Here is a 10,872-nt window from a genome sequence, read left to right as displayed (position 1 = left end):
TATATATATAAATATATATATATATATATATATATATATATATATATATATATATATATATAGAGAGAGAGAGAGAGAGAGAGAGAGAGAGGACAGAACAACTATCTTAGTGATTGCACTGAATCCGCAAGCTTTGATTATGCGATGACAAGCATAGCGCCGCGTAAAAACTAACGCGTTAGGCAAAATAAAATAGAGACCAAGGCCCAAGGACAACTGCGCGTTTTTATCATTTCGTTACGTCTGTGTTCGTTTCAGAGCGTTGGTTAAGTACGTCGCCAAACTACCAAGCTAATCGAACAATTAGTACTGTTCGTATCATCGTACACACATATTTTTGTATGAATAAAGATCAGAGCAAACCTGAATGTAAAAGATCACTTTCATTGTCTCCATCAAGATGATCTTTTTATGTTATACGTGGACTGCAGGACGAAAACATAATAGAAATATTTTTAATTCCCTCTGCCCCCTAATTTCTTGATCATGTAGCTGCCCTTGACCCATTGCTGCCCACGGCCACGTTTTTGATATTTTGGTATGCATTGCAGCACTCAAATGAGCATAGTTTGTCCTTGACACTACATCACCGGTCCCGATCATGCAATACTGCATTGTGTGCCAAAGCCAAATCCAATTATCAGCTTTAGTGATGAGCACTTAATTTCATTGCACTGTAAAATATTCATTACTGTGTTCCTACTTTTTCTTTTCATTAAAAGAATTGCACTCGAAACAAGCACTCATCTACAAACTTTTACATAGCAAAGTATAAGCGCTCCAAATACTGCTCAAGCGAACTGCGGCAGTAATTTTGTTACACGAATACTAGTGGCGAATACCAAAAATAATGATTTATTCTAACTTCCAAATACTGTCTTTCATTTTGTAGGAACTTCATTTCAATTGGACTGCCGTTTTCACGCGCCGCGTATTCAGCTTTTTTTGTACAAATTACACTGACTGGCACGTGAAATAAAGTCGTTGGCATTTGGGGTAAACACAGTGGCACTTTGATTAAGCTCACTGGCAGGTGGACTAATTCAGTTGGACCTTGGAATAAATATGTTGGCGCTTGCACTGAATGTTTGGCACATGGATTAAAGAGCTTGGCGCTCAGATTATTTCAGCAGTGTGCGGAATATTGAAGCTCGCACTTGGAATAAAGTGAGTGGGTAAACCTGTAGAAGTGAGAAACTGCTTCTCAATTGCGTTCTATGAACATTGCGAATAGTAGGACGCTCGCGAGTAGTGTCATCGCAGCTTCCCGGAACCGAAAATTTGAAGTTTTGATAGTTTGCAAACAGATTATTCCGTCGTCACTACTTTCGTCGTCAGGAAACAGGAATACATTTTCAAGAAAATAAAATCAATTAATGTCAAATTAAATAGCGCGTCTGTCACAGCCGTGCTCAAATAAGCCGTAGGCAATTCACTGCACTCAGATGTGACAGGTTCGAGCAGCGTGAACGAACATCAATACCGGAACAAATACACACATTGCCTTTTGGCAACGTCGAAATGGCGAAAATTTGATTAATGATTGGTATGGGGGGCTTAACGTCCCAAAACTACCAAATGATTATGAGAGACGCCGTAGTGAAGGGCTACGGAAATTTCGACCTCCTGGGGTTCTTTAACGTTCACCCAAATCTGAGCACACGGGCCTACAACATTTCCGCCTCCATCGGAAATGCAGCCGCCGCAGACGGGATTTGATCCCGCGACCGGCGCGTCCACTGCCAAGTACCTTAGCCACTGCACCACCGGGGCGGGGCACTTTGCGAAATTTTCGAAAACAACAGCACCGTTCGCAGGGTAAGCCATAACTGATAACGATGAAACATGCCGTAACTGCAGGTTTTATGGGTCTAACCATTTCGTTACGCTGGTCGAGCTCATGCGTGGATTGGCGGCAAGCGGCACTTTATAATACTCCCAGCAATTGCGCTACATGTAATGCACAAGAAAAAAAAAATCAACCATGCGTTGATGCGCTGAAGGATATAATAGATTACATAGAATCAAAATGACTTAGGTGGTGCTGGTATGTGGGGTTTAACGCCCCAAAACCACTATATCATTATGAGAAACGTTGTACAGTGGAGGGCTCGGTCAAACTGACTTAGGAGCCTGAGATAACATTAACGCACGATGGCACGAGAACTACAACTCACTCCTCGTGAGTTAGCAGCTGATCATTCATCGTGAATGTTACTCTCATTGCGTTTTCTGCATCCAGTGAGAAATTCTTCGTCGTCAATATCCTTTCTTTAGCATCGCTGTGAAAGAAAACCGAGGTACTCTCTCCGCCTAACAACATCGACCACACCACGTCACCACGTTTATCTGGGCGCTCTGAACCTTTATCGAATTTCGATGTGGAAGTGGTCAACAATCAAATATCTTACAGTGTCTGCGATCTATAAACAAATGTACAAAATGAAGCGGCCCAGCGCAGGCCAATTTAAGATAGCAAATCACGAGCCCACGGGGCTTTCTGCGTATATTTTATCGGAATGATGCACTACAAAAGAACTGACGAAAGCTATATGCAAGAAAAACAACGTGAGCTGTAACCATAAAGGTAAGGCGTCAATATTTAACCAACTTACTTGGCTACAGTAAACCTAGCGATGCTCATATGTGTACATTATAGGCAGTCATCGAAAGCGTGAGTTGCCACGTAATTTCTCGCAAACTTCGCGTCTTGCAAAGCCGAATCAGATTTATCGGGTCACGGAGAGACCGGTTTATTCCCTGGTGCAGGAAACACGCAAAGAGGTAGTGCTCATTTTTTTGCTAACACTTGAACACAGTGGCTGGTACAGCCGAACGAGAGGGAGCGTCCGGCTACTGACTGTCCTTGAGAGGACGCTCCAGAATCCCGCTCAGCCTCGCGGCAATCTAGGGACAAACTGAATATCAGCGCAGGTCACTTCCAAAGGTGAAAGTTAGTGCATTTTATCTTTAGGAAATGGTTCACTGTTACTTAAGAATGAATCTGGAGTGAGCCAGTGAGTCAGAATTTCCACAGAGTCATTTCTAGGGACCTTATCTTGAGCAAGCTGTTATCCTACCCACGCATTTGAAGCATTCGCGAAGTTCAATTATTTGTCGTGTTCTTACAGTGTTCAAACCAATTGCTCAAAACTTACAAATACTGTAACGCAGGAACACAATGCGGTTGCCGAAATGATATAACTACGTGTGCGCAATGTCAGCATCCACCCCTGTATTTCTTCACAAAAATCGAGGTGGTGTTTGAGGTTGCATAAAAAAACAAAGAAAAAGCATGCTATGAAGCGCCAGCATTGATATTGGCTTCCTTGAGTGGTAACAATTCTTTTTTTTTTTCATGTTCGGCAGGCAAAAATCAGAAATGACTTTCACATCACATAATGCCTTTAGCTCCCATCTGCATGTACAACTAGCGGCAGCACTATGCTTCAATAATTCCACGGTTCCTTACGTTGTTCACCAAGCCATCAATCAGAACCAGTTTTGCATTGCCACCATCCGCCATCAATTACCACCTTCACCATCAATGGCCATTGTGCACACCAAAAGAAACTCAGAAAAGCGACCACCATCTTCCACCATATATTTCTTTTTTGCGCTTTTGCCATCATCAACGTTCTGTCCACCGTATTTTCAGTTTATGCGCCATTATTTCCAGAGCAATCACAATTGTTTTCTTATTATTCACCAACGATTATGGTATCCGCCAACCCAACATTTCCCACAATGAGCCCGTCTGGGCATTGTGACTTTATAGTTTTCTCATAAATTTGTCTAAGCCACTTGATTGCTCATTACGCGATTGCAGCGTCGCTCTTGCAAAAGGTACATCATCATCATGAGTCCGATCACGCCCGCTGCAGGGCAAATTCCTCTTCCATATGATTTGCCAATCAACCCGGTCTTGTGCTTTGTGCTGGGAACTTTTTCCTTGGAACTTTTCAACCTCATCGGCCCACCTAACTTTCTGGCTTTCCTTCATACGTTTGCCTTCTCTGGGAAACCAGCCAGTTACCCATATGACTACCGGTTATTCGGCCTACGCGCTAAGTTCCCTGCCCATGTGCATTGCTTTTTCATGATTTTAACTATAATGCCCTTAACCCCCGGTGTGTTCCCAGAACTATTTTGCTATCTTCTCGTCTCTTAAGGTTACACCTATTATTTTACTTTATATCGCTCGTGGCGTCATCCTCAATTCAAGCTGAACCCTCTTTCTAAGCCTTCAGGTTTCTTCTCTGTGGACAACAAGCGGCATGATGCAGCTGTTGCAAACCTTCGTCTTTAAGGGATAGTGGAAGATTACCATTCATGATTTGAGAATGCTTGCCGAATGTGACCCACCTCATTCTTATTTTTTAGGTATTTAACTCTCCTATTTCGGCACCACGGTTACTATCTGTTCTAAGTAGACATATTCCTTTAAAACTTACAGTGTCCCTGAACCTATTTAAACATGCTGTTTTCTGTCAAGACCGTTGCACCTTGCTTTAATCTGTGCATCTTAATTTTCAGACCTACTTCCCTGCTTACCGTGTCCAGTTCAGTAACCGTAAGCAGTTGTAATTCGTCCCCTGAGTTACACAGAAAGGTAGTGACATCAAAAAATCACAGGTTACTAAGATACTCTTCATTACCTATTATCTCTCACACTTTCACATCTAAGGTCCTGAATACCTCCTGTAAACACGTGGTGAATAGCAATAGAGAGGTCGTGTCTCCCTGCCTCACACCTGTTTTTATTGGCATTTTGTCGCTTTCTCAATGCAGCACAATGGTTGCTGTGAATCTGATGTTAATGTTTTCCAGTATATATATGTAGGGCTCACCGACGCCCTCATTAGAGTACCTAATGGATTAAAATGATGGTGGTGGCGTTCTTTCAAGATTCTGATACTCATTCGCCAAGCGACTCTTTGTATATAAGATAGCTAGATTTTCTAGCTCAATTTTCTGCCATCTTTCAGCAGGTTCATTGTTACTTATTCCTCACCAGTGGCTTTGCCTAGTTGCATTCCTTCTAGCACTTTCGTCAATTTCCCTTTCGTACTGGTAAAATGTCGAATTTTTCCGGGGTATTATTGCTTTTACGACATCATCTTGGTTGTTTCTGGTTTTTGTACAGCTCTCTGTAGAACTCCTCCGTCACCTCAACCATCGTTTTTTCGCATTTTGCTTCAAACTGTCTGTAATGTCGGAGTTTTGCTAATTTCGAGTTGTCGCACTTCTACTTTGACATTTCTTGCCAACTGACGAGTAGCGCGCTCCTGCCATACGTAGTAACGGGCTACTTCTATGCGACTGTTACGTTAAGCGCATACATCGCGGACGGATGGAGTACATGAAAATAAACGCGAAAAATATCTAACTGCTAAAAACTATAATGGCGCTGCCTTTGAGGCTGTAATATATTTTGTTGGTGTGCTGTGCCAATGAAAGCTGAACGTGTCGCGTGGACTTAACGTTGTGTATGTGTATGATGCTGGGAGTGGTCAGGGTCTATCAATTCAAGCTGACGCTATGCGGTGAGTGATGCAAACACGTCATTACTTTTGTTTCGCCACTCTCTAGACTTTGAAATATTTCACTCCTTACGTTTTCTTTCACTATTTTACGTTATTAGACTAGCCGTATATGTAATTACTAGTACGTACATCTGAATCCAGACTGAGGACCACAATTATATCCATTTATCATTTTTTTATTTTACTTATTACATGCTAACTTCATCTACAATCTTAGGAACATAAATCACCACTAATGATTTTGGCTTATCGTCGACCCCACTCCTCATTCGAGTATGGAATTATCTTACAGCCACAACACCTTTAAGCCGAATCATGAAGAATTGCGCGAGCACCTATTCGACTACTTTATTGATAACCCTTAGATCGTTCATTTGTTATCATGATTTATTCATTCCCGCCTATATTATTTTCCATCAGCAGCGTTGTGCCTGTTTACGCCTTGAATGTGAGCCGTTATCTTAGGCAAAAGTGGCAATCTGCGCAATTTGCATACTGTGTAAACACACCGTGTATTTCTCTTTTTTACTTTGAGTCTGTGTACATGCCTTTGTTTTGATAAGTCCCCCTAACAGAGTGCTGATGGAAGGCATGAAGAGTTCGAGAAGAAAACAATATATACTAAAATGACTTGCCTGTCTTCCTGGTCTACGCAGCTAGTTCAAGCCTGCAGGCATCATAAGTATACTTCGAGGCAAAACTACTCATCTCAATAAAAGCCAATCCCGGATACCATACTACGGCAAACTTTCAGGTAGAAAAAGTTATTATTACCTGTGAAGGAAATAAGTAATTACATCCGGGTTAAATAATTTCCTGATCACTTCACTTACAATGGCCACGTTGCAAGCGTCTTTCGGCAACCAGCTGTTGGCGAGCAGCAAACTATATTTCTAAATCAAGCTGCGCTTAAAACGTGATGACCTCGATGATAACACCGCAACAATCAGTTAGTGCACAGTTGTATTTTATGGGAGCACTATGCCAAGTTTAAGCACCACCTGTTTCTACGCTGAAGTGTGAGCGAGAAACAAGAGTAAGACAAACTAGACTTCTGACTTAAACACATGATGAAAAAGCACGCTCTTCCGCTAAGCGTTTTTTTTTTTCTTTTTGCGTGCAACCAGAAAGCACTGCAACGCTTACGTGGGTGCGATAGATGCTTGAACACAAGGTTTTTCCTCGGCCCATCTTTTCAAATTTTCCTCCCAGGGAGGTGGCTGCGACAGTGCCGTCGAACTAGTAGTAACCCTCGTCCGATAGGGATCGTATCTTCCTCGTCCAGTAAACGTATATAAACGGCACAGCACACGGCGGCCAGGCATACGTTGTTGACTAGCTCGTAGAAGAAGCAGCCCTCCAAAGCCATGAACGCCCTGGTGAGGAACTGAAGCTTCGTTGTGTCATCACTAGAGCGTAAAATTATTGACATGCTTTCTGATTGCAACAGTTATTACATTGGTTAGCAGAGCAGTTAGACCAACCCTAAACATGTGTAGCTTTTATGTTACCAATAATAACCCAATAAATATTCCTCGCATAGTGGAGGCCAGTCTTTCTGCAACAGTTATATCGTGGCGAATTAAGTAATGGAAAAAGCTGTGTTGCTCTCCTAGCAGAATTGATACAGTTTGCATCGAGTTCACTGACATGCGTATGGAAGAATGCCTATTCGATATACGACCGACAACAACAAAATGAGATTTTCTGACTAAACTCCCTGGTGTTTGTCGTAAAGGCTTGGTAAATATATTAGTAATAAAGGCTGCATATGGTTCAAGTGCAAGTATTGAAGATAATAGAGTTTTAATAGCTTCATCTACTAATATTATTAGATCATAAATGAATATTAAGGAATTTCGCTCTCTACCACTGAAGGTGACGCTTTTTTGCAAATAGTTTGTCGTATTACTAATAAGCGATAACTAGAACTCCTGCTTTGTAGAAAAACGTTTCGCCATTTTCGGCATAAACAGCAAATCCTCGAATGCCAAACCGACATCAACGTTTTCGCGCCTCAGTTTTCACCAAGACTTCATCCACATTTTTTTTTGCATATGACAGTACGGTAGGCAAGTAATTCGCTGTAATAACGTTTATTTTTAGAGTATAATGTTTTTTTCCTAAGCGTAACACTGAACTGTAGTTCGCTTTACCTTACCGCGGTACTATCAAGAAAATGTTTGTACTGGTTAACATACTACTCGCTTAACCAACGCATGTTTCCGAGGTTCACTTACTGGGCCCTTGCCAATTTCTGAGATCACAAAGACTTCTTTGAGTATGTGACACTGAGCTACTTCGGATTCTGTTTTCAATTTTTCTGGACGAATGTCACAAATACGAATTGCTAGGCAAGAAACAACCATTCTGCTGTGCTCGCGGTCACGCTGAACAAGCACCTTACTTCAAGCTTAAGTAAAAGTCTAACAATGCTATCACAAGGTACAATTGAAGCGAGTTCGCTGCGAAAAGGGGAGCAGGGTCACCCAAGCACTGCGCGTTTTAAGCATTAGGGCAGGAGATCGGCAACCATTTGAGGTGGTGAGGGCCTAACAGCATCAAGCTGACACACAAGGGGCCACATGATAGACGGCGTGGGGAGGGGGGTGCTTTGCAGGCAAAAAGAACTAATATGACGGATTCACAATAATGATGTACAAAAACGTACTTTGAACCATGCTCATTTATTGCACGCACATCACAAGGTTGCGCTTACGTAAACAGCGTAGGTTACCAAGAAAAAACAAAAGCCTTTCGACTATGAATTTTGGTGCAGAGTGTTCACGGCTAGCTCGCAAATATCTTTATCGGGGCTGCTCACCGACAGACACAAAAAGCCGTGCGTGTGTTCATCTATTAGTCGGGCAGTATTCACTGGGTAATTAAGGAGGAGGTGTGCTATGACCTCGTGCCAAAGGCCAGATAGCATAGCCACATGCTCGGCATGCGGCCCGTGGACAGCGGGTTTCCAACACCTACGTTAGGACATAAAAAATCTATGCAACTAGCTCGCCAATATTTATTGAGCTGGTCCCTTACATTGTCTAGAATGGGTAAATCCCACTGCCACTAAAGTACCTGGTTTATATTATTTTACGCAGAGCACCGTCCTCGTCTTCTCTGCCTTGGTCGCCTGTGCCGTTGCTGGTGGACTCTTCGGTGGTTACGGCCTAGGTGGTCTTGGATACGGTGGATATGGCCTTGGCTACGGCGGCTACGGCCTAGGTGGTCTCGGATATGGTGGATATGGCCTTGGCTATGGCGGCTACGGTGGAGGTTTGGGATACGGTGGTGGTGCGGGAGTTGGTGGCGTAGGCATCGGCAGCAGCATCGCTCTGCTCAGCGGTGGACCTCCATTTGCGAAAGCCGTGGCTGGACCAGCCTTCGTCGTTCGAACGGTTCACCACGTGAACAAAGTGAGCGGCGGAGGCGCTCTTCTCGCTCACTCTGGCCTCGGCGGTGGATACGGAGGTGGCTACGGATATGGTGGTGGATATGGAGGCTACGGATACGGCGGCTATGGATATGGTGGTGGATATGGAGGTTATGGATACGGCGGCGGCTACGGATATGGCAGTGGATATGGATACAAGGGCTGAAAGTTAGAGTTTTAATATATTTATTTGTTAGGTAATTTGAAGTCCTTACGATATTTTTATACTGTAAGATAGCAAGTTCACCAGCCTCTGCAACCATGGCAAGGAGTGAATCAAAACTTTGTCAAACACTACTGATGTGTGTTTTCACCGAACACCTACGATTCACGGAATGCATTGCACATTAGTTGTCGGACAAAATAAAAAAATATTTATATCAAGTGACATTTTGTGTGGTTAATACTCGGAAAGAAATACCCCCATTGTATAATATGTTTATTTATTTTTGAGGTCGTTATTCATTTCTTCATGATTTATTTTCGATACCTGAAGGTTCGGGAAAGGGTATGTCTAGAAAGGCAGCTCCTGGGAGATACATTGAATATGGCTGGGCACATTGAAGCACTTCTTTGACGGGACTATCACCGCCGCATAGGTCGTCAGAAATTCCTGAGCCCATATATTTGGCACTTAGAAAATAAAATCAGCGCTCACAACTCACTCGGACTCACCAAAATTTTTTTGAGCTGGGCTCACATTCACGAAAATTTTCTTCGGCCACACTCACTCGGACTCAAGCTCTCCAAAAAATACTACCTAACTATACTTATTCGGACTCGGACTTACGGTACATTCTTGTCTAAGCGAGTCCAATCGAGTCGACTCATAAGGTATTTCACCCACCTATGCATTTGAGTTTCTTTATTTCTGCGTGAAAAGTGAGGAGGCATGGGCCCTAGGATGCTATACGTTCGTTGGTTCGGAATTTGACTTTTGATGAGCCTGAGGTGCAGAAAGAAACCCAAAGAAACGAACGCATGGTACGACTCTGCACATATTCCTGCATGCTAATATGGTTATGCTACAAAGAGTCCAACATAGAAGATGTATATCCGAGTTGAGGCTGGCATGAAGTGCAGTAAGTTATTGTTTCACAGAGGAGTGCACCTATTGATTAATATGGCGTAGGAAATCAAGGACACAATTATTAGAATTGATTATACTGCTGGGTGTGCCATGATGGATCGAAAGTAAAATCGATTCGTCAAGGATTAGCAGCTGATAAACAGAGCCACACATTATGTGATCATGAGCAGAGTCGCGCTTCTTTCGATGACAATAGACTTGCGGGGCCAAGCTACGTTATCGCGGCTGTTAGATAGTAGAGATATAATATCGTTATTGTTGTTGACAAGAAGGTCTATTATCGACCGATCTGCAAACAGCCGATTATGTACCTGCAACGCCCGAAGGAATGCCACTTCGGAGATCATTGATGTATACGCGAATCATTAGGGGTCCTAAATTCATGCCTACCAGGAACCCCAGACGTAACGGGTGCGAGGGCAGTATAGTGTTTATGAACCTGCAAAATTTCATCATGGTTACTAAAAAAATCTCTCCAGTCAAACTCAAGAATATGAAGGCTGAAGTGTGAAATTTCAAGAAATATTGAAGGGCGCTTTGTGAATTCTTTAGTGTGTTTGGCGAACGGCTGCGCCCATTTTAACGAGGTTGGTCAGAGCTGAACGCGTGTCACACGTCTCCCGACCTTTTTGTAAGATGGGACACGCTGAGCGCAGCTAGGCTACACAATCCAAGCGTGAGCGCTGTAAAGTCTGACGTGACCGACGTTAGCTAAAGTCTGTTGACGTGACCGGTCTCCGGCGGCCACCTGGAACTATGCCAGTGCGCGGACAGACAGGCGTCAGCATGAAAGGTCAGAG

At 43.1% G+C, this 10,872-nt stretch overlaps 1 protein-coding gene across 1 annotated transcript; it reads left to right on the top strand.

Annotated features, from left to right (window-relative positions):
* Window positions 1-6,850: 6,850 nt before the first annotated feature.
* Window positions 6,851-9,370, top strand: LOC119159905 (uncharacterized). Its single transcript, XM_037412713.2, has 2 exons — window positions 6,851-6,925; window positions 8,651-9,370. Exons 1-2 carry the CDS (start codon window positions 6,914-6,916, stop codon window positions 9,146-9,148), a joined length of 510 nt encoding a protein of 169 aa, XP_037268610.2. The 5' UTR covers window positions 6,851-6,913; the 3' UTR covers window positions 9,149-9,370.
* The last annotated feature ends 1,502 nt before the right edge of the window (window positions 9,371-10,872 follow it).

This window comes from Rhipicephalus microplus, chromosome 3 (genome assembly GCF_043290135.1).
Source record: "Rhipicephalus microplus isolate Deutch F79 chromosome 3, USDA_Rmic, whole genome shotgun sequence".
Taxonomy (NCBI): Eukaryota; Metazoa; Arthropoda; class Arachnida; order Ixodida; family Ixodidae; genus Rhipicephalus; species Rhipicephalus microplus.
Note: the sequence above shows the minus strand (reverse complement) of the source record. Positions and strands in the feature narration are given on the sequence as shown.